The following is a 22,240-nucleotide window of genomic DNA, read 5'->3' on the forward strand; positions in this document are numbered from 1 at the left end:
GGCCAGTGCCTACATCACATGTGTCAAACACAAGGCCCGCGGGCCAAATCCGTCCCGCCAGGCCTTGCAATGTGGCCCGCACCGCGCGGTCATCACTGCACTCCGCTGCGTTTCCATCACAATGACAGTTTATGACTGTTCAGTAAACCATTCGGCCCGCGATTTAGGCTGGATTTTAGATTTTGGCCCCTTCTCGGATTGAGTTCGACACCCCTAGCCTACATGAACACAGCAGACAAGGTCCTGCCCCCTGAACACCCCCTGGAAGGAAGACGCAGAGGTGCAGACAGGGCTGTGGACACCCGACAGGAGGGCGGGCGGCTCTAGACGGACAGTCCCGGAGGGCTTCTTGGAGGTGGTGTCGGGGAGCTGGCGGGCAGGGCTCCGGAGGGGAGCAGCCCAGGTGGGGCAGCTGCAGGGGCACAGGCCAGAGGTGGGGCAGAAGGGAGCTCTCCCTGCAGACCTGTCACCTCCCGGCAGCCCAGGCCCAGGCTCCTCCCGCCCGGAGCCAGGAGCCCCCCCCCCAGCTTGGGCACTAATGTCCCTCCTCGTGGCCGGCTCCCTCTCCGCCCGCCCTGGGCCAGGCGCGTCAGGAGGGCAGAGGGGAGACATCCTGGCGTCTCCCCCCGCCCAGGCCGAGCTGGCAGGCGCCCGAGGGGTTTGTTGATGGCGCAGTGACAGAAGTGTCGGCGGGGAGCTGGGGTGGCTGTGCGCAGGCGGGGTGTGCTGGGGGTCTCGAGGGGACCAGGGCCCCCGGGGAGTGGACTGGGCCCTCAGAGGGCACCCCACACAGCCCGGTGACAGGGGAGGGCGGGGGTCACAGCCTGAGCCCCTTGCGTCTGCAGGGAGGGAGATGGGACTGGGCCTCGCGGACACGGGCGGACACGGGCGGGCACGGGCGGACACGGGCGGGAGACGGCCCAGACGCCCACCGCCGGCCTCAGGAAGCGCCTTTATTTGGGAGCAGCTCCCGGCAGACGTGCTTCGCCGGGATGAGGTCAGAGCAGCCCAGGGCGCCGAGGGAGGGGGAGGCGGACAGAGCACCCAGGGGCGCCCTCGGGCCGAGAGGCAGCTGGCGCCCCCAGGCCTGGGCGAGGCCGCCGGGCCTTCCCGGGACCCCACAGGGGGACCCCAGCCGCCGGCACCCGGGTTTGGACCTGGAGCTCCAGCATCCAGACAGAGCGAACCAGAAACGTATGCACGCCCGGCCGGTGCGGCTCAGTGGGTAAAGCGCCGGCCTGCAGACGGAAGGTCCCGGGTTCCACTGAGGTCCAGGGCACAGGCCCGGGGAGCAGGCTCGATCCCCAGTGCGGGTTGTGCAGGAGGCAGCCGGTCCAGGATTCTCCCTCATCATGGATGTTTCTCTCTCTCTCTCTCTCTCTCTCTCTCTCTCTCTCTCTCTCTCTCTCTCTCTCCCCCTCTCCCTTCCTCTCTGAGATCCATAAAAATATATTTTAAAAACGAAAGTGAAAACAAAAGGAACGAACACACTTTTTGTCCTCCACCCATCCCCCGACAGGCCCAGGAGGAAGGCACGCGACCGGCTACGGCACACAGCCTGTGCCGGGGCAAACACCGTCACCCCCGGGCAGCAGCCCTGCCCGTCTGCCCCCCCCGGGGCCCCCAGCCCAGCAGGGGCAGCCACCAGGGATACTGAGCGGGAAGGGAGCCCCCGCCGGCCCGTCAGGCACGGCTTCCCCGTCCCCCGGCCGCCGCCGCCCACTCCCGCTGCCCAGCCCTGCCCACACCCCACTTCTCCCTGCGGCCCCGGGCGGCCCACAGAGGTGCCCACGCCGGTGGCCGTGGCTTCTGTGGCTGTGGCGGAGGGTTCCCTGCTTCCCCAATCTATTTTTAGCCGCGGACTCGCTCCAGCACCCGGCCGGCCGGGCAGGCCGAGATGGCCGCCCTCCGGGGTGGAGGCTGGGGCTGGGGGACTGGGAGCCTCTCGGGGAGCGGGGTTCCTGAGGCCCGGCCCAGACTCCCCGCACCAGCCCGGACTCCCCCCACCGGCCAGGACTCCCCGCACCAGCCCGGACTCCCCCCACCGGCCAGGACTCCCCGCACCAGCCCGGACTCCCCCCACCGGCCCGGACTCCCCGCACCAGCCCGGACTCCCCCCACCGGCCCGGACTCCCCCCACCGGCCCCCACCCCTCACCTCACCCCGACCCCCCGCTGGCTGCTCTGTCAACACCACCCATCACTCATACACACTGCACCCCTCAGCTCGGCACCTCCAGGCCAGGGTGAAACCATGTGTATGTGCGTGTATGTGTGTGCGCGCGCGTCTGTGTGTGTGCGCATGTGTCTGTATGTGTGTGTCTCTGTGTGTGTCTCTTGTGTGTGCGCATGTCTGTCTCTGTGTGTATGTGTCTGTGTGTGTGTGTGTGTGTGTGTGTGTGTGCATGTCTGTGTCTGTGTATGTGCGTGTGTCTGTGTGTCGGTGTGTGTGTGACTGTGTGTCTCTCTGTGTGTGCATGTCTGTGTGTCTCTGTGTATGTGCATGTCTGTGTGCGTGTGTGTCTTTGTGTGTCGGTGTGTGTGTATGTGTTCGTTTGTTTCTCAAACGAGAACCAGCTCCTCCAGGCCTGTCCCTGGCCGTCCGCCAGCACCCTGGCTCGGGGCCTGCTCGGAGCAGAGCGTCCGGACGATGTCCCGAGATGAATGAGCCCGACAGACAAGGCCGTCGGCTCAGAGAGGCCGAGACGCCTGTCCCAGACCACACAGCCGGGAGCCGGACGCCCAGACCGAAAGCAGGTCAGGTTCAAGCACTTCCCGCCCGATCGTCTCCCTCCTTCTCCCTCTCCCGCTCCTTCTCCCTCTCCCCCCTCCCCCCGCAGGCCTGTGTGGCCGCAGATGGAACAGACAACGGAGGAAAACAAGACGAGGCCAGCCAGGGTGGAGACAAACAGAGGGAGGGAGACGGAAGTGGAGCCCCGGGGCCTGGCCGCGCAGATGGAGAGCGCGGGGTAACCTCCGGCCAGCGGGGAGGGCCGCTCCGAGGACGGCCACACCAGGCCTTACATAACCGGCCGCTCCGCCCGCGGCCGCTTCCTGCTGACGCCGCGGCCGCCTCTCCCCACTGCGAGGCCTGGGGCCGCGCTGACCCTCCACCGGCCGGCGGGGGCCGAAGGGGGCCGTCCGCCTGCGCTCGGACCCGGCCCGGCCTGCGTGGCCGCCTGGGCACCCACAGGGCCGTCTTCTCCTGGGATCGGAGGGTGTGGGGGATGGGCCAGAGGCAGAGGTCACGGAGGTCAGCAGCGAGGTCAGCAGCAGCAGCAGCATCGTAGGAGGCCCATTTGCATACTCCCGTGATGGGGACCTCACCCCTGCACCAGGGGCAGCCGAGGTCAGGGCCAAGGCCCAGGCCGAGCAGACTTCCTCTGTGACCCTCCCCTCGCCCCGCATGGCCCGTATCCTAAGGTGACCAGACGTCCCGATTTTTAAGTCTGTCCCGCGTCCCGCGGCATTTTTAAAAGTCCCGATTTTTCCGACGTTTTTAAAATGCCGCGGGGCGCGGGACAAACTGTTAAAAATGGGGCCTGTCCCGCCAAAAGCGGGACGTCTGGTCACCTTACCTTCTCTCTCAGGGAGCCCCAGCCTGGTGCACCCCCGGCCAGCCCCCCGCCCCGGGTCCCCGGCATGGCAGGCCCCAAGGACGGGGGGACACGGCCCAGGCCCCGTGGACTCAGCAGCCCCCCGCCTGCTGCAATGGCGGCCGCCTTGGGGGGCTGAGGGCCAGGCTGCTGCCCCCACCAAGGAGCCCGCGGGCACCAGCCAGTGAGGGCAGAGCCCGGGGGCCCCTCCTGCCCAGAGCCCCGCCCGTCACCGCTCTGATAGGCTGAGGCTCAGAGAGTGAACGAATGAACCCATCCCTCATCCATCCTCCATCCTCCATCTTCCATCAGCTCCACATGTGTCAAACACAAGGCCCGCGGGCCAAATCCGTCCCGCCAGGCCTTGCAATGTGGCCCGCACCGCGCTGTCATCACTGCACTCCGCTGCGTTTCCACCACAATGACAGTTTATGACTGTTCAGTAAACCATTCGGCCCGCGATTTAGGCTGGATTTTAGATTTTGGCCCCTTCTCTGATTGAGTTCGACACCCCTAAGCTAGCCCAAGACGCAGTCCGCCCTGGAGCTGTCAGCCACCACGCAACCACCGCTGGGGAGCTGACACCCAGCCTGGGCCACACACCCACTGCCGTCGCCATCGCCACTGTCACCGCCACGCCGTCACCGCCGTCGCCATCGCCACCACTGCCACCGTCACCGCCACAGTCACTGCCACAGTCACTGCCACCACCACCGCCACCGCCACCGTCACCACCACCACCACCGCCACTGCCACCGCCGCCGCCACCGCCACTGCCACCGTCACCGCCACAGTCACCGTCACCGCCACCGCCACCGCCACCGCCACCGTCACCGCCACCGTCACCGTCACCGTCACCACCACCGCCACGCCGCCATCGTCACCGCCACCGCCACCGTCACCGTCACCGTCACCGCCACCGTCACCGCACCACCACTGCCGCCTCCACCGTCACCGCCGCCACCACTGCCAACCGTCACCGCCGCCACCACCGCCTCCACCGTCACCGCCGCCACCACGCCACCGTCACCGCCGCCACCACTGCCGCCTCCACCGTCACCGCCGCCACCACTGCCACCGTCACCGCCGCCACCACTGCCACCGCCACGCTGCCGGCTCCCTCCCCGAGCGCTGGTGACCAGCCAGGCTCCTCCAAGCACCTGACAACCACCCCACGGCCCTGCGCGGGCCTGCTCCCGCCCGGTGCCCGTGGGGAAATCGAGGCGCGTGGTGAAGCCGCCGGCCAGCGGCCACACGGCTGGGAAGGGGCACGTCTGGGTCTAAACCGGGTCGCCTGGCCCCGGGGCCCCGCTCCTGACGGCACCTCCAGCCAACGCCGGGAGCGAAGGGCCGCGGCCCCGACACAACGCCAACCCAATGCTCTCCTCGCGGGAACTCACCCCGTCCTGGGGGACGGGCCTTCACCCCCCACTTCAGAGGGACCCGGGGCCCCTCCGCGGGTGCAGCCGCCGCCCGGTTCTGGGGTCTCCCAGGGGGACAGGGAGGGGGGAGCCTGGAAAGTGAGGCCTGGGGCCCGCAGGCCCGAGGGGGGGGGGGGGAGCCTGGAACCCAATAGGCTGGGCTGGGAGGCCCTGGACTCGCGGGGGCAGGAGGGGGAGGGCGGGAGGAGGGCGGTCGGAGGGAAGAGACGGCATCGTGCCTGGGGTGCTCAGAAGCCCCCCAAATCGGAGCTGGTGTCTGCAGGGACCCCCCGCCCCGCCCAGCCTCCGCCCTCCTGCCGCCTGGGCTCAGCTCCTCTGGGACCCACGGGGTTTCCGCAGGTGCCCCCCCCACCCCCGAGCGTCCTTTCCCCCGGGAAAGGCATTCTGGGAAATCGGGGAAGACGCAGAGCTGCCCCACCCTGAGGCCCGAGGGGCCCGGGACCCCCTGAATAGCTGTGTCCCCCAGAACATTCGGGCGGCTGGGACGGGGCGCCCTCAACTCCTGCCCGCGCTCGACCGGAGCCCGAGGGCGACCCTCGCCCAGCCCCTCCCCGTGCAGCCTCCGGCCCGGGCGCCGGACAGGCTTCCCGAACCTTAGACCACAACGGGGCCCTGGGGGGCGCTGGGGGGGCTCTGTGCCTGCCCGCTGAGCGCCTGGTCCTCGGGTTCTAACCCAGGCCTGGCTGGGCCTCAGTTTCCCCACAGCCGAGAAGCTGGCTGTCATACGGCCACAGTGGGGGGAAAGGGGAGGTGAGGAGACAGATGGGAGGGAGGGGGAGGGAGGGAGGAGGGAGGGAGCGAGCAGGGCCGCCCGGAGCGGCCTCTTCCAGGAACAGCTGCGGAGGAAGCGGCCCCTGCTCTCGGGAGAGCATTTACGCTGAGAGGCGCCCGCCCTTCTGCGCTGGCGGGGGGAGGGCTCGGCTCCCGGGGGTTCAGAGCACAGAGGCCTGACCAGGCGGCCACTCCCCAACCTGCCCTCCCCTCCCCTCCCCTCCCCGGGGCGGCCCCGAGGCTGTGCAATCCGATGGGGTGAGGGCTACGGCCCTGGGGTTCGCCTGCCTGTGGGCCTCCACTCCACTGCACAGCCCCCCAACCCCATGCAGGACGGCCCCCCGAACTCACTGCAGGACGGTCCCCAACCCACTGCACAGCCCCCCAACCCACAGCCCCCCAACCCACTGCACAGCCCACCAACCCACTGCAGGGAGGCCCCCCAACCCCACTGCAGGGAGGCCCCCCAACCCACTGCACAGCCCCCCAACCCATTGCACAGCCCCCCAACCCATTGCACAGCCCCCCAAACCCACTGCAGGACGGCCCCCCAACCCACTGCACAGCCCCCCAACCCCGTGCACAGCCCCCCAACCCATTGCACAGCGCCCCAAACCCACTGCAGGACTGCCCCCCAACCCACTGCACAGCCCCCCAACCCCGTGCACAGCCCCCCAACCCACGGCACAGCCCCCCAAACCCAGTGAGCCGTAGGCTGCCCCCAGGCCCTCAGCATGTGCGGTGGGTGCTGGGGTGGAGGCGGGGCCTGCCCGGCGGGCACACGGCCGGGTGGACCCTGTGGCGCCCCATGGGTGCCCCGGGCAGGGACGGGGAGAGGCGGGGCCGCAGGACCCCGGGCGGGAGGGGCAGGGAGGGGCGGGCTCACCATCTTGAGCTTGTGCTGCTGCAGGATCTCGTCGAGGTTGTGGCGCTTCTTGTAGTTGAAGTAGAAGTTCTTACACTGGCTCACCGTCTTGGAGCCCACCATGCGGGCGATGGCCGACCAGTTCCGGCCGTGCTCCAGGAGGCCTGCAGGGGGCGGCGGTGAGGCTGCGGCGGGGGCCCCTAGCTCCCGGCTCCCCGGCTGAGACCCCAGGGGGCAGGGGGACCGGGGAGAGGGAGGGCCGCGCGGAGAGGCCTGGGGGGCGCAGACCCCGGCCGGGCCCCTCCCGCCGCCCAGCCCTGACCCGGCGCTGACGCGCACTCGCAGCTGCAGGCGCCCGGGAGGGCTGAGCCGGCAGCGGGAGGGGCGTGCGAGCAGGGGTGGGGGGACGACGGGACGATGAGGTGCAGGTGGGGCGAGCCGGGGCCCCCGGATGCGTCCACACGGGCTGGTCCCGCGGGGAGTGGACGTGTCCCCGCATCACAGCCCCCCAGCTCCCCCCGTGAGCTCACAGCCTCCTGGTGTGGGGAGGAGCCCCCAGAAATGGGCAGGCCTCACCCCACAACCCCTGGAGCCAGAGCTGAAAAACCCCACTTCCACCCCAACGCCCTGAGGCTCAGGATGCACACAGCCCCGACACAGCGCCCTGAATGCGGGGCACTGCCGCCTGCCCCCCGGCGCGGGCACAGGCTGGCGCGCGCGCACACACACGCACGCACGCACACACGCACACACACGCACGCACACACGCACACACACGCGCGCACACGCACACATGCACACAGCCCCCACACAGCGCCCTGAATGCGGGGCACTGCCGCCTGCCCCCCGGCGCGGGCACAGGCTGGCGCGCGCGCACACACACGCACACACGCACACACACGCACACACACGCGAGCACACGTGCATGCACACGCACGCACACATGCACACACACCCACACGCGCACCCACACCCACACACGCGCGCGCACACACGCACACATGCACACGCGCACACGCATACGCGCACACACACACACGCGCACACACGTGCGCACACGCGCACGCACACACACACACACACCGCCACGGCTCTGTGGCTGCCCGTGTCTCCGGGCAGCAGCACGCCCCGCGGGGCAGGTGGGCTGGCCCCATCCCTCGGACACGGCCTGGCAGGAGGAGGGAGGCAGGAGGCGGACTCGGGGGGCTGGGGGGCAGGACGAGGGGGGGTTGGGGGGCAGCGTGAAGGCTGAGTCACGTCACTGGGAACGCACGCGCAGCCCCCGAGCCCCCAAGCCACGCTCGCACCGCGAAAGAGGTTCTCACGGTGTCTGAGCCGCGTCCCCAAATCCCATTACGCTGCCGGCAGGGAGGGCTGGGGCGGGACCCCTGCAGGGACCGGGTGGGGGCGCAGCCTGTGCCGCTCTGTGCCGGCACCCTCCCTCCCCGCGCCGGCCCGCCCTCCGCCGCCCACTCGCTCGTGTGCGGGCGCTGCGTTCCGGGCTCTGAGCTCCGAGGAGGAGAACGGGGCGGCCGCGGCCCGCCGTCCCCAAAGCCCGCCCCATGGGGACCTGGAGCCGGGCACCCCGGCTGCGAGCCGGGCCACGGCCAGTCCCTGTCCCGGGACGGCGCGGGGCGGGGAGCCAGGCGGCCAGCACCGCACAGGGACGCACAGGGCCGAGGGCAGGCCCCGGGGGCCGGGGGCGTGGGAACGAGGGTTCTGCTCCCCCACCTCTGGCCCTGGGGGGACGGGGGACGGGGGGCGCGGACTGGACTGACAGGCGGCACCTGCTCCCTCGGAGGCCGCGCCACGTGGCTGGCTGGGCCCCGGGTTCCTCAAGGACAGGGCGGCGTGGGATCAGGTGCAGGCCGGCCCCTGACCTTTCCCTGCACGGCGGCAGCTGCCGCCTCCAGCCGGCGGGGAGGCATTTATTTATACACCGGCCGGCCGGCGGCGCAAACAGGCGGCGGAACCCTGGCCCCGGTGGACGGCACGGTGTCTCCGGTCAGGCCTCCCGGAGGGGGCGGCCCGGGCCCGGGGGCTGGCGTGTCGGACCTGGAGGTGGCTGGGCACCGGCTGGGGTTGGGGAGCAGAGTCCCCCCCTTTCCTGAGAGCGAGGAGCGGACCAGGAGCCCAGAGCGAGCTGCCTCAGCTTCCCTTACTGTCCCTTCTGGCTCCTGTTTTCCGAACCCCACGGAGGGCGCTGGGTACGGGGGGCAGCCCTGGGGACCCCACCGCGCCCCGGAGGCACCTGCCCAAGACCCCGACGAGGCCCCCGCCACCACAGCCCAACAAGACCAAACGCCTCGGGCCCCGGCAACCGGCCCCCGAGGCCCCCCCCAGGCCCCCCTCTTCTCCGGAGCGCCCGGCCTGAGCCCCAGAGGGGGGGGGGGACCCCACAGGAACAGCACTGCCTGGTCCCCGGGCCGGAGCCCCCCAGCCCCCGCCCCCAGGGCCGGCACTCACATCCTCTCATCTGCGTCTCCCCCTCGGCCAAGTTTTCCGGAAACATAGGGCTCGGCGGCGGCGGGCGCTCCGGGAGAGGAGCCGGCCGGGCTGGGAGGCGGGAGGCTGGGCGGCTGCGGTGCCGGCTCTGGCGTCTGCTGGCGGCTCAGCCCAGCCTCACATCCTCCTCCTCCAGAGCGCCAGGAGGAGGGCGGGGGAGGCGGGGAGGGCGGAGGGAGGCGGGGAGGAGAGAGGAAGGGGGAAGGAGGAGGAGGGAAGGGAGGAGGGGAGCAGGAGGTGGGAGGGGGAAGAGGGAGAAGGGCGGAGGAGGGGGGAGGGGGGGAGGGGACGGGGGAGGCAGGTCCGGAGGCCTCCTGGCCCGGCTCAGCACGCCCGCCCGTGACGTGAGCCCCCCTCCCCGCGGACGCGAGGTGCCCTTCGCGGCCAGGGCAGCAGGAGAAGTTGTCAGTTCAGTGTGCGCCCGCTGGCCGGGGCCCAGTGTCCACCAAGGTGCCCGCCGCGGGCGCTGAGCCGGGGGCGCTGGCCTGGAGCCCCCGGGACCCCGAGGCCCCCACCCCCCGAGCCCGGTGCACAGGCGGGGGCCCCCTGCCTCCTGCCGCCCGACCCGCGATCGAGCTGCCGCGGGGCTGAATGTGACCTCCAGGCGGCGGGCGGGCGGGAGCGCGGGCAGGAGCCCAGGTTCAGGGGGGCGGGCCACCTGGCACGGCTCCCCCTCCCTCTCCCTGGCCGTGCGGTGGCGCGTCAGCAGCGGGAAGAACAGATGAGGCTCAGAAAAACAGCTCCCGCCCCGCGGCGGGCGGGCAGGCGGCAGGCGGGAGCAAACAGCCTCTTCCGCCGGCACCGGCACCGTCACCGTCACCGAGCCCCAGCCACCTGCGCCCCCCCCCCACCCCCGGCACAGCCAGGCCCCTCTGCGGGCGCGGGGTCTGGGAGGGCGGGGGCAGACACCGCAGTGCGGAGACCCCCATCCACGGGGGGGTCCCCCAAGGGCTCCCGCCTGGGTGCCCGCTCGGAGACACCGCGGCCGGCGGCCGTCTGGACCCGGGCCAGCCCGGCGGCTCTCTCGGGTTGAAAGTTAACCGGCTGGACTTTGGAGCGGGATCCAGGTCGTGACCGAGTTCTCGGCTCCGGGTCAGGGGCCCTGCGTCCCCGGAGCCCTCCGCCCGCCGGCCTCCCCGCCCTGCCCCAGGCACCCCGGGCCGCGGCCCTGCTCCTGGCCCAGCCCCAGCCGCCCTCGCCCAGCCCGGGCACCGCGCCAGGGCGCCAGGGCGGGCGCGGGTCCCGCCGGCCGGGGTCCAGGACTCCCCCCTCCGCGGGGAGCTCCGAGCGCCCGCGGATGCCGATCCGATGGAGTCACGCCGGCCTCACGGCTCCCGATGGCGGTGACAGCCCGGAGCTCCGAGGGCCCTGGCATCGAACCCACAGCCCGGCGCAGAGCCGGCCCCGCCCACCCGCCCGGTCACTCCCTCAGCCACGGGGGCCGTGCCGGCCGGGACGTGCCCCAGGACCCCTGCACTCCATTCTCGGCCCCAGACCGGCCTCCGTGCTCCCTCTCAGCTCGGGGCTCACGGGACGCCTCCTCCAAGAAGCCTTCCTGGACTGCGCTGTCACCGCTGCCCTCCCAGCCCCTCGCACGGTCTCGGGGTCCGGTCACCCCCAGAGCAGCTAACGCTCCCCGGAATGAGCCCTGTCTGCACCCACGGCTGCTGGGCAAACACACAGCCTCAAACACCCCGGCGTCTGGGTCTGGGGGCCCCTGGGCGCCCCGGGGCTCCGGAGAGCGGCCGCCCTGAGAGGAGGACTGGAGGCCGGTCCCCCAGGCTGGCCTGGACGGCGCAGGAGGCAGGAGGCACACCCGCCCACGTGGGCGCCCAGCCGCCCGGCCCCGCGCTCTGACCCCACTGCTACTTTCTAAGGAAGGGGTTTCTCTCCCAGGACTCGGGGGCGGGAACTAGGAAGTGAAATTGGCCGAGACAGGAAGTGCGGCCGGCCGGGGTCTGAGTCACAGGCGGACGGGCTGGGAGGAGGTAAAGGAGCAGGAGGTGGCCTCGGGGTGGGGCGAGGGGACGTGGTGGCCCATGGGGGGCTGCGGCCCGGCGGACCCCGCTCCGCCCACCCCGCGGAGGGAGCAAAGCACGCGCCCCCCAGGGGCCTGTGCCCGGCTCTGCCAGCTGGGCCGCCCCCTGACGGGCCCCGGCCACAGGGACCGACCGGGAACCCCTCCCCCACCCAGGCTCAGAGGATGGGCCGGGCTCCTCCCCAGCACCCATCGGCACCCTGGGAATGCCACAGCGCGCATCTCAGCCCCCGGTGCACAGAGCACCCCGCACGCCGATCCGCCACGCAGGCCCCGCTCACTGAGCAGCCTGGGCCTGCTTCCCATCAGCAAAGCAGGAGCTGTGTGGGCCTGCGTGGCTGCCTCCGGGCACGTGTGTGCATGCGTGTGTGCGTGTGCAGGAGCCTGTTCACACACGTGGAGCACCCGCCCGAAGAGACAGCCTTTCCGTTGGTTTTTAGAGAGAGCAACTGGGGCAGAGGAGGAGGGGGAAAGGGCGGGGGGGAAAGACACACATCCACTGGGGCCAGGGGTCAAACCTGCAACCCAGGGAACGTGCCCTTGACCGGGAATCGAACCCGGGACCCTGGGGTCCTCGGGGCTGACGCTGTAACCATTGAGAAACACGGCCCAGGGCAAGGTCAGAGAGTTTGTGCAAAGCGCCCCATCGCCTGTCTCCACCCAAAAGGGGCTGCAGTCCCTGGGGCACCGCACGTCTGAGGACCCTAAGGCCACCCCGACACCTCACCGTCCACCTGAGCCCTGGGGGGTCCCGCTGTGGGGACCGCTCTGTGGCCGGGGCTCCCCCTCTGCTGCCCCAGGGCTGACTCTTCACGTGAAAACCAGCGAGCCAGCCGGTGCGCCCGGCCAGGGCCCCAGACCGCCAAGCCCCCGGGGTCCGGGCCAGGTGGCCCCGCTCTGGCCGGCCTCACGGGGTGTGTCTGGGGCCTGGCCGCCCGGAGCCGGGCAGCACCAATCCCTGGGCCTGAGACGGCGGGGCCCAGGGGCGCCCCAACCCCTCGGATCCCAGCCCCGCTCTCCGGAGGAGCTGGGCCAGGGCCCTTTCCCTGCTCCCTGGGGCCGCCCGGTGGGCAGCTCCTGCACATGCTCAGCGCCCTGGGTGAGCGTCCGGGGCAGGCCTCCCCCGCCCCCTGGGTCCCCAAGGCCTCCGCTCAGCTGCCCTGGGCAGCCACAGGGGGCAGCCCCGTCCCCCTCGCTGCCTCCGCCCAGCGCCCGGCCCCAGCCCCCGGCTCCGGCCGCACACCGCCCCCTCCCTCTCCCCGCGGGCGCGTTTGGCCTCGCTCCGCCCAGAGCAGCTGTGCGCCCGGCGGCTCGCTCGGCCTCTCCGGGCCTCCGAACAGAACGGCAGCTGCGCCCTGAGGCTGGTGGGGACCGAGCGACGGAGCACAGCCAACTGAGCCGCCCGCGGGGAGCGCTCCTTCGAGCTGTGGGTGCCCTCCCTCGGCCCCCCAGCCCCCGAGGTCCTGAGGGAGCTCGGCCAGCTCGCACCGAGGCTGGGCTCCCGGCCTCCGGAGCCGAGAGCCAGTGCTTGTCCGTGGTCCTAGCCCCGCGGTCGGCAAACGCATCGCCCACAGAGCCAAACGCCAACAGCACCACGATGGACGTGTCTTCGGAGAGCCACGTTTTTTAAACATAAACCTCTCCGCACCCACGTCTTCGACACAGACTTGCGCCCAGGCCGTGTTCTGTGGGAGAGCCACACTCCAGGGGCCAAAGAGCCGCATGTGGCTCCAGAGCCGCGGTCTGGCAGCCACGGCCCCAACCCGCCCGCGTCTGTGCTCCGTCACGGCGGCCCCGGTGCACAGAGGGCGACGCGCCCACTGCACAGATGGAAGACTGAGGTCAGAGACCTGGAAGGGGCTGAGGCTGAGGTCTGGGGAAGCGCCGGCTGGTGGGCGGCGTCTATAGGGGCTCCGGCCAGGCTCGGGGTCCCCCGGCCGGGGAACATGGGCTGCTCACCCCCTGGGCCCTCGGGGGACGGACCAGGGCTGGCTGGGCTCGGGGCGGCCCTGCTCTGCGGGGGTGGGGGAGGGGGAGGGGCTGTGGTGAGTGACAGGAGGGAGGGCGGGGGTCCCGTCCGCCTGGGGCACAGCCGGCTCCGGGGGGCGGGGCCTTGTCCGGGTCGGAGGGCGGGCGGGGGCTCCCTGCCCCCGTGGAGGCGGCACTGGGGCGGCCGGCACCTGCCCCGCACCCTCCCCCGCGCCTGGAGCACCGGGTGAGCGGCCGCCGGCGCTGTCATTGAGGCGGACGCCGCCGGCTGCATTAGCACAAATGTCACGGCGGGCCTGGCGGGGGACGCCTGGCGGGGGGGGGGGGGGGGGACGCCGGCTCCATGGGCAGAGCCAGATGAGCTCACCGCCGCCCGGGGCCCAACCTTGAGCCTCCGAGTGAGTCATCCCCGTCCTCCGGCCGCTCTGTCCTTCCCCGCGGAGGCAGCCAGGCGCCGGAGGACAGAGGCGGCCGAGGGAGAGGTGGGAGCAGGAGGGGGGGGGCGGGCACCACCACCGCCCACAGCGAGACCCCAGCGAGGCCGGTGGGGTTAGAACCCCTCGCAGACGGCCCACAGGCCCCAGTAGCCTGACCACAGCCCCCAGCCCGCCCCCGGGCAGAGACCGCCCGCAGGCCCGCAGGCCCCCACGCGGGGCGGACGGGCGGCCACGGGAAGGAGCAGGCGGGCACGCGGCCCACGGGGAGCCGGGCAGGAGGGGCGAGCGCACGGCTCCACGCAGGTGCAGCCGGCGAGCGGGTCCAGGGGACGGAGGGGGCGGCTGCTAACGGGGCGCCCGCTGCTGGTGGGACAAGGAGACAGCACGCGTGGGCGGTGAACACGGACACGCCGTCCGTTCCGTGTGTGCTTTGCCCCCGTGAGAGGGGAGAGCAGACATCACGCAATTCCCATGAAGCCCCGTGCGCGCTCCACGGCGAGCGAGACCCACAGAGGCCACCGGAGGGCGCAGAGGCCGGAGGAAAAGGCAGCATGGCCCTCGGGGGTGACGGCGCTCCTGGGCCCCGCCAGCCAGCGCCCCCCCTTCCCTCCCCCCACCGGCCCCAGGGGCCTTGCTGCACGGAGGGCGGAGCCTGCGGGAGGAGGTGGCGCTGGCATTCCCATTGTGCAGATGGGAAGACCGAGGCTGGGGAGGCGGGCTCCCCCAAGGGGGAGCCGCAGGGAGACGCCCCGGAGAGTGGCTCCAGCGGAGCCCAGGCCCCCCTCGCCCGCCCCGCAGCCCCAGCACGTCCACGCCCGGCACTGGCCGTCAGGCCCGCCGCCCTCACCTCTCTTGGCGGTCTCCATCTCCTCCTCTGTCCAGCGGGAGCTCTCGTTCATCTCCATGGAGGCTGCAGAGGACACGCCGGGTCGTCACGGGCCTTGGGCACGGCTCCGGGCGGCTCTCGCACCGGCCCGCCTCCCCGCAGCCCCCGGGAGCGGCTCTCGCACCCGGGCCGCCCCCGCGCGGCCCCCCGGAGCGGCTCTCACACCGGCCCGCCTCCCCGCAGCCCCCCGGAGTGGCTCTCCCACCGGCCCGCCTCCCCACGGCCCCCGGGAGCGGCTCTCACACCGGCCCGCCTCCCCGCAGCCCCCGGGAGCGGCTCTCGCACCGGCCCGCCTCCCCACAGCCCCCGGGAGCGGCTCTCGCACCCGGGCCGCCTCCCCGCAGCCCCCGGGAGCGGCTCTCGCACCCGGCCCGCCTCCCCGCAGCCCCCGGGAGCGGCTCTCGCACCCGGCCCGCCTCCCCGCAGCCCCGGGAGCGGCTCTCACACCGGCCCGCCTCCCCGCAGCCCCCCGGAGCGGCTCTCACACCGGCCCGCCTCCCCGCAGCCCCCGGGAGCGGCTCTCGCACCCGGGCCGCCTCCCCGCGGCCCCCGGGAGCGGCTCTCGCACCCGGGCCGCCTCCCCGCAGCCCCCGGGAGCGGCCTGGGCCATTGCCCCGTTTCACAGGCGGGAACGTCTGAGCCCGGGAGGGCGAGCTGGCCCAGCCCCTGCACTGTCCACCCCGCGGCCTGGCCCCCATGGGCCCGGGTTCCAGGGGCGTGTGCCGCCCAGACCTGAAGGCGGGGTTCGAATCCCGGCAAACCGGGTGACTCTCAGGAGCAGCCCCGGGCGCGGAGGAGGGGGCCCCGGTGACACAGACCGTCACCCCCACCCCCTCTCCCCGGGAGGGTCCGAGGGGCGGGGACCTCTGTCCCAGGGCTCAGGGCCCGGTCCCCACACAGGCAAGAGGGCGGGCCCCCACAGAGCCCAGGAAGTACGGACGACAGATGCGCAGGGGCTGCCCCCTGGTGGCTGAACTCGGGAACTGCTACTCAAGCCCTTGGCCAGAGCAGCGGCAGGAGGAGGAATCCAGGTGCCTATGGGGTCAGGGGAGGTTGGGGGCGGTGAGTGAAAGGGCCCCTCTAAAAAGGGGTGGTGGCCAAAACCAGTGTGGCTCAGTGGATAGAGCGTTGGTCTGCGGACTGAAGGGTCCCAGGTTCGATCCCGGTCAAGGGCATGGACCTTGGTTGCGGGCACATCCCCAGTGGGGGGTGTGCAGGAGGCAGCTGGTCGATGTTCCTCTCTCATCGATGTTTCTAGCTCTCTATCCCTCTCCCTTCCTCCCGGCAGAGAAAACCAATAAATAGGTAAACACATACACGTTACAAAGGGGTGGTGGCTGCCCTGCTCCAGCGGCTGCTCCGGGCAGAAACGCAGGCCGTGTGCAGCCAGCCCCGCTGACAGCACACCGGAGGGCCGGCCTGGAGCTCACGGGAGCCCTCTCCGCCCTGGGGCGGCCACGGCGGGCGGCCGGGGCCCAGAGACGGGACAGGCCCCAGGCCCGAGGCCTCGCCGGGGCGCCGGCCGCTGTGCACAGGGCGGTGGGGGCCGGGGAGAGCGGCGGGGGCCGGGGAGAGCGGCGGGGGCCGGCGGAGGGCGGCGGGGGCCGGCGGAGGGCGGTGGGGGCCGGGGAGAGCGGCGGGCTCACCCAGCTCGGCGCTCTGCTGCGGTGTGACGGCCTCCTCGCTGTTGGCCTCGTTGGCCATGGAGCGGGTGATGCGGCCCTTGCGCCGGCCCTGGCTGTTGGCCGTCTTGCGGCCTTTGGAGGCCACGGCCTCCTTCTCATCGTTGTCCTCCCCGGAGGTGTCGTCCGTCTTCTCCCTGAGGGTCAGAGGGCACGGGGGAGGGTCAGAGGGCACAGGGGGAGGGTCAGAGGGCACGGGGGAGGCTGTCTCCTGGCGCCGGGCGGCCGTGGCGACGGGACCTGCAGGCGGGCAGCTGTCGGCAGTGCCACATTCTTTATCAGAAGGGCGGTGGGAGCCCTGGCCGGTGTGGCTCAGTGGATAGAGCGTCAGCCTGCGGACTGAGGGGTCCGGGGTTCAATTCTGGTCAGGGGCATGTACCTTGGTTTCGGGCACATCCCCGGGGGTGTGTGTGTGTGTGTGTGTGTGTGTGTGCAGGAGGCAGCTGATGGATGTTTCTCTCTCATGATGTTTCTAACTCTCTCTCCCTCTCCCTTCCTCTCTGTAAAAAATCAATAAGATGTTTTTTTAATAAAACAGGGCGGGCCGCGGGCCCCGTGGGGCCGTGTCCCACGCGGGAGGGGCGGCCCCGCCCGGGCACAGCCACGCCACCCCCCCCCTCCCCCAGGCGCCCAGAGCCCAGAGCCAGGCCCCGGCCGTGCACAGCGAGCGGGTGTGTGGGGCGCGTGGGACCTCAACGCCCTGTCGCCTCAGGCGGTTCCTCCGAGCCCTCAGGTCCCCCCTCCCCGCCCGCCCCCTCAGGAAGCCCCCCCCCCCCCCGGGAGGCCTGGGAGACGGACCGGCCCGATGGTCGCTCACCCACAGCCCGAGCCCACCCCTGCCCCGGCGCCAGGCCGTGCTGCCTCACCCGCCCTCCCCACGGACCCCCCGCCGGCCTGCACACCGCCCTCCCGCCTGTGCGATCCGAGCCTCCGGAGAAAGAAGCCGCCAGGACAGGCGGGGGGAGGGCAGGGTTCCACAGTCACTGCCTGATGCGTTCACTCAGAGAGGAGAGCAAATGAGCTATCAGCCTGCAGCTCTCCGGGGAGTTGGAGAGAGAAAGGGCAGGCAGAGGGGAGAGGCGGAGGGAGAGAGCAGACGGAGACGCAGCAAGAGGAGCAGGAGGAGGAGGAGGAGGAGCAGGAGGAGGGGAAGGAAGAGCAGGAGCAGGAGGAGCAGAGGAGAGAAGCAGGAGGAGAACCAGGAGGAGGAGATGAAGGAGGAGGAGGAGGAGGAGGAGGAGATGGAGGAGGAGATGGAGGAGGAGGAGGAGGAGATGGAGGAGATGAAGGAGGAGATTGGGAGGAGGAGGATAGGGAGGAGGAGATAGAGGAGGAGGTAGAAAATGGAGGGCTAGCACTGGAGGAGGAGGGCTCTAGATCGGAGGCGGCTGGATGACTTGAGAAGGAATGGAGGAGGAGGAGATGGAGGAGGAGATGGAGGAGGAGGAGATGGAGGAGGAGGAGATGGAGGAGGAGATGGAGGAGGAAGAGATGGAGGAGGAGGAGGAGATGAAGGAGGAGGAGATGGAGGAGGAGGAGATGGAGGAGGAGATGGAGGAGATGGAGGAGATGAAGGAGGAGGAGATGGAGGAGGAGGAGGAGGAGGAGGAGATGGAGGAGGAGATGGGATGAGGAGGATGGAGGGAGGTGGATGGAGGAGGGTGGGAGGAGGTGGAGAGGACGATGGAGGAGGCAGGCGATGGAGGAGGAGAGGATTGAGGAGGAGGAGATGGAGGAGGAGGAGATGGAGGATGGAGGGAGTGATGGAGGAGGTAGATGGGAGGAGGAGGAGGAGGGAGAGATGGAGGATTGATGGAGGAGGTAGGTGCGATTGAGCGAGAGGAGATGGAGGAGGGGATGTGGATGATGGGAGATGAAGGGCGGAGATGAGGAGAGGAGAGGAGGAGGGGGAGGAGGAGATGGAGGAGAGGAGGAGGGGGAGGAGGAGATGGAGGAGGAGAGATGGAGGCGGAGGAGATGGAGGAGTTGAGGTGGAGGAATGGGAGGAGGTGGAGGGAGGAGGAGAGATGGAGGAGGAGTCGCTGGAGGAGGAGATGGAGGAGGAGGAGAAGGAGGAGGAGGAGATGGAGGAGGAAGAGATGGAGGAGGAGGAGGAGATGAAGGAGGAGATGGAGGAGGAGATGGAGGAGGAGATGGAGGAGGAGGAGATGGAGGAGGAGATGGAGGAGGAGGAGGAGATGAAGGAGGAGGAGATGGAGGAGGAGGAGATGGAGGAGGAGATGGAGGAGGAGATGGAGGAGATGAAGGAGGAGGAGATGGAGGAGGAGATGAGCGAGGGAAGGAGATGGAGGAGGAGGAGATGGTAGGAGGGAGATGGAGGAGGAGGAGTAGGAGGGGGAGAGATGGAGGAGGAGGAGGAGATGTAGGAGGAGATGGAGGAGGAGGAGATGGAGAGGAGGAGATGGAGGCGGAGATGGAGGAGGAGAGGAGATGGATGGGAGATGGAGGAGGAGATGGAAGAGGCGATGGTTGAGGAGGCGGAGGGATGGGGTGAGGCGGAATGGCGGAGGGGAGATGAGGGGAGATGGAGGAGGAGGCGATGGAGGAGGAGGACGGAGATGGTGGAGAGGAGGAGGAGGCAGATGGAGGAGGATGGAGGAGGCGGAGATGGAGGAGGATGGAATGGAGGAGGAGTGGAGGAGGAGAGGCGATGGGAGAGGAGGAGATGGAGGAGGAGATGTAGGAGGGAGATGGAGGAGGAGATGGAGGAGGAGATGGAGGAGGAGATGGAGGAGGAGATGGAGGAGGAGGAGGAGATGAAGGGGGCAGAAAACGCCTCCCTCTTGGCAGGCCTGGGTAGACACCAAACCACAGGCCCCCACACACTGGCCGGGGTCACCGCCCAGGGTCCCCTCGGTCCCGACCTGGGCCGGCCGGCCCCCCCCACCCCCACCCCCACCCCCGGCGGCGGCCTTACTTGGTCAGCTCCTCCTTGTCGTTGTCCACATCGGGCCTCTCCTCCTCCTTCTCGGCCTCCTTCTCCTTCTCCTCCTTCTCCTCCTGGCTGCCCCGCGGCATCTGCTGCTGCTGCTGCTGCTGCTGCTGGGGGGTGGGGGTGGGACAGAAGAGGGGGATGGTGAGGCGGGTGAGTGCACCGGGGGGGCATCGTGAAGTCCGCTGGGAGCCCTGGCTGGTGTGGCTCAGCGGGCCTCCCGCCCTGACGCCCCCAACCCCCAGCCTCCCCCCCGGCCTCTCTGCCCCCCAGCCTCCCAGCACCTCACCCCCAGCCCTTCTGCCCCAGCCTCTCAGCCTCAGCCTCCCGCCCCCAGCCTTCCACTGCCCCCCCCAGCCTCAGCCTCCCGCCCCCAGCCTTCCACTGCCCCCCCCAGCCTCTCAGCCTCCCGCCCCCAGCCTTCCACTGACCCCTCAGCCTCTCAGCCTCAGCCTCCTGCCCCCAGCCTTCCACTGCCCCCCAGCCTCAGCCTCCCGCCCCCCAGCCTTCCACTGCCCCCCGGCCTCTCAGCCTCCCGCCCCCCAGCCTTCCACTGCCCCCCCCCGGCCTCTCAGCCTCAGCCTCCCGCCCCCAGCCTTCCACTGCCCCCCCGGCCTCTCAGCCTCCCGCCCCCAGCCTTCCACTGCCCCCCCCCGGCCTCTCAGCCTCAGCCTCCCGCCCCCAGCCTTCCACTGCCCCCCCCCGGCCTCTCAGCCTCAGCCTCCCGCCCCCAGCCTTCCACTGCCCCCCCAGCCTCAGCTCCCGCCCCCAGCCTTCCACTGCCCCCCCCCCGGCCTCTCAGCCTCAGCCTCCCGCCCCCAGCCCTGCCTGGAACCCTCCTAGGGAAGCCTGGGGTCCACTCGCTGAGAGCGGCCGCCCCTCCCCGCGCCTCCGGTTCCCCGGAAACGCGCCCGGCGCCCTGGCTCGGCCCCTCCAGGGGGTCGCCGGAGCGGTGACTGGCAGAGGCCGACCACCGGACTCCACGCAGCCCCCCCCCCCGTCCTCCGTGCGGGCTCACGGTGTCCCCTCCCCCTCCCTGTGAGGCACCCCCCCCCCCGCCCCAATCTCGGCCCAGGAGGCGGCGGGTGGGTCTTTGCGAACACAGCAGCCTGCGGGCCTGGCCCCGGCCCCACCGCGGCCTCCCGAGAGCGGGGCCCCCCTCCCGCAGGCGTGTTCCCGCTCAGCACACACGGGGGAGCGGGAACATCTGCTCGCTCAGCCCGAGCCCAGCCCGCCCCCCGCCGAGCGGAAGCGGCCTCCTGCAGCTGGCGGCCGGGGCGCGGGCGGGGGGGCTGGACACCAGCGCCAGCCGGCTGCACACGCTGCCCCCTCCCCGGGGCCGGCTGCTGCCCGGGAACCTCCGCTCACACCGTCCCCGCCGCACGCGGGCCACAGTGGGTGCCGGCCGCGGAGCAAGGTCACCCGTCCTCAGCGGGGGCTGCAGAGGAGGCTGGGGGACGGGGGAGGATGAAGGAGAGAGAGAGGCCAGGGAGGAGGGAGGGGTGTGCACGTGTGTGTGTCTGTGTATGTGCATGTGTATGTGCATGTGTGCGCGCATGCGTCTGCGAATGTACACGTGTCTGTGCCTGTGTGCGTGTGTGTTCTCTGTGTGTGTATGTGCAGTGAGTGAGCATCTGAGACAGAGAGAGATGGGAACGGGGAATCAGGAAACAGGAAAAGAGATCCCCCCCCAGGAGCCAGCAGGAGACGTGGGGTGAGGCCTGTGGTCCCAGAGGGGCGGCGAGCCGGGTGCCCAGGGCGAGGTTCCCTGACCTGCACCCCCTCGGCTCCACGGACAAAACGACCACAGTCCACAGGCCACGAGCCACGAGCCCCTCCCCTCCACGTCCGACCGACCAGCCAGCCACAGCTCACCCCGGGGACACGCCCCGTCCGCCGCACGGCGCCCCCATGGCCGGCCACCCGGGCGGTCCTACCGGCTGGGGGACAGGCCCTGCTGCCGGCCGGCCGCCTCCACCCGCCCGGCTCCCTGCGGCTCGCAGGGCCAGGCCGCTCCTGCCACGGCGTCGCGGGCTGGGGCCTCGCCACGGCCGAGATGGCTCGCCCCTCGCCCTCGACGGTGAATCACGGCTATAAACCGCCAGCCGCCACCCAGGGCTCGGGCCGGCCCAGCCTCAGCCGCTGACTCAGCCGGGAGGATGCTCAGGCCTCGGCACCGGGCACAGGGCTGAATCTCGGGGTGCAGCCCAAGGGGCCCCCAGGACGGCCAGGGGGGATCCTCTGCGAACAGATCCGTCCCCTTCCCTCCCCCCAACCACGCGGCCGCCCCCGAGACGCGCTCTGCATGGGCCAGTGACCCGTCCCCTTACCCTCAGGGACTGGATTCCTTTTTAGTGATTCCATTTTGTTAACTTAAGGGTTCCTTTTCATTCTCTTATTTTTTAAAAATATATTTTATTGATTTTAGAGAGGGAGAGAGAGGGAGAGAGGGATAGAAACATCAATGATGAGAATCATGGATCAGCGGCCTCCTGCACGCCCCACACTGGGGTTCGAGCTTGCAACCTGGGCCTGACCGGGAATCGAACCCAGGACCCTTCCGTCCGCAGGCCGACGCTCTGTCCACGGAGCCAAAGTGGCCAGGGCTTGGGTGGTTATTTTTTTTACACCAACTCCTGTTCCTTTAACTCGGAGGTCGGCAGACCCCTCCTGAGGAACCGGCTGGCCCCTTTTCCAGGCTTTGCAGATGGCTGTTGCCACGGTGATATGCAAATGAGGGGCGTGGCCACATGCCAACAAGACTTGATTCACAGAAGCAGGTGGTGGGCCAGAGTGTGCCAGGCTCTGCTCAAGCCCCGCCCCCACCCTTAGCAACAGCGTCTGAAAAGTCACAGGATGCAGGACTGGCCAACCCTTCTTCCAAACACGCAGTAAAATAAACATGCGGCCCTGACCGGTGTGGCTCAGTGGATAGAGCAACAGCCTGCGGACTCAAGGGCCCCAGGTTCGATTCCGGTCAAGGGCATGGACCTCGGTTGCAGGCACATCCCCAGTAGGGGGTGTGCAGGAGGCAGCTGATTAATATTTCTCTTTCATCCATGTTTCTAACTCTCTGT

The 22,240-nt window shown here is 70.6% G+C and overlaps 1 protein-coding gene across 16 annotated transcripts in view; it reads right to left on the reverse strand.

The window, feature by feature from the left end:
- The window catches only part of NCOR2 (nuclear receptor corepressor 2), a 130,525-nt gene that overhangs the window by 42,829 nt on the left and 65,456 nt on the right, over positions 1–22,240 (reverse strand). For 13 of the 16 annotated variants that reach the window (XR_006740595.1, XM_045576087.1, XM_045576089.1 and 10 more), the window contains 4 exons: positions 19,149–19,273; positions 16,175–16,347; positions 14,490–14,552; positions 6,695–6,837 (listed from right to left, as the gene is read on the reverse strand). Coding sequence is in view for 15 of the 16 variants with exons in the window: in XM_045576087.1 (XP_045432043.1) it covers positions 6,695–6,837; positions 14,490–14,552; positions 16,175–16,347; positions 19,149–19,273 (504 nt within the window). In the remaining variant the exon portion in view is untranslated. The remainder of the gene's footprint in view (positions 1–6,694; positions 6,838–14,489; positions 14,553–16,174; positions 16,348–19,148; positions 19,274–22,240) is intronic. The other 3 variants (XM_045576094.1, XM_045576092.1, XM_045576090.1) reach the window with 3 other exon arrangements.

This window comes from Pipistrellus kuhlii, unplaced genomic scaffold, assembly GCF_014108245.1.
Source record: "Pipistrellus kuhlii isolate mPipKuh1 unplaced genomic scaffold, mPipKuh1.p scaffold_m20_p_74, whole genome shotgun sequence".
NCBI classification, from domain to species: Eukaryota; Metazoa; Chordata; class Mammalia; order Chiroptera; family Vespertilionidae; genus Pipistrellus; species Pipistrellus kuhlii.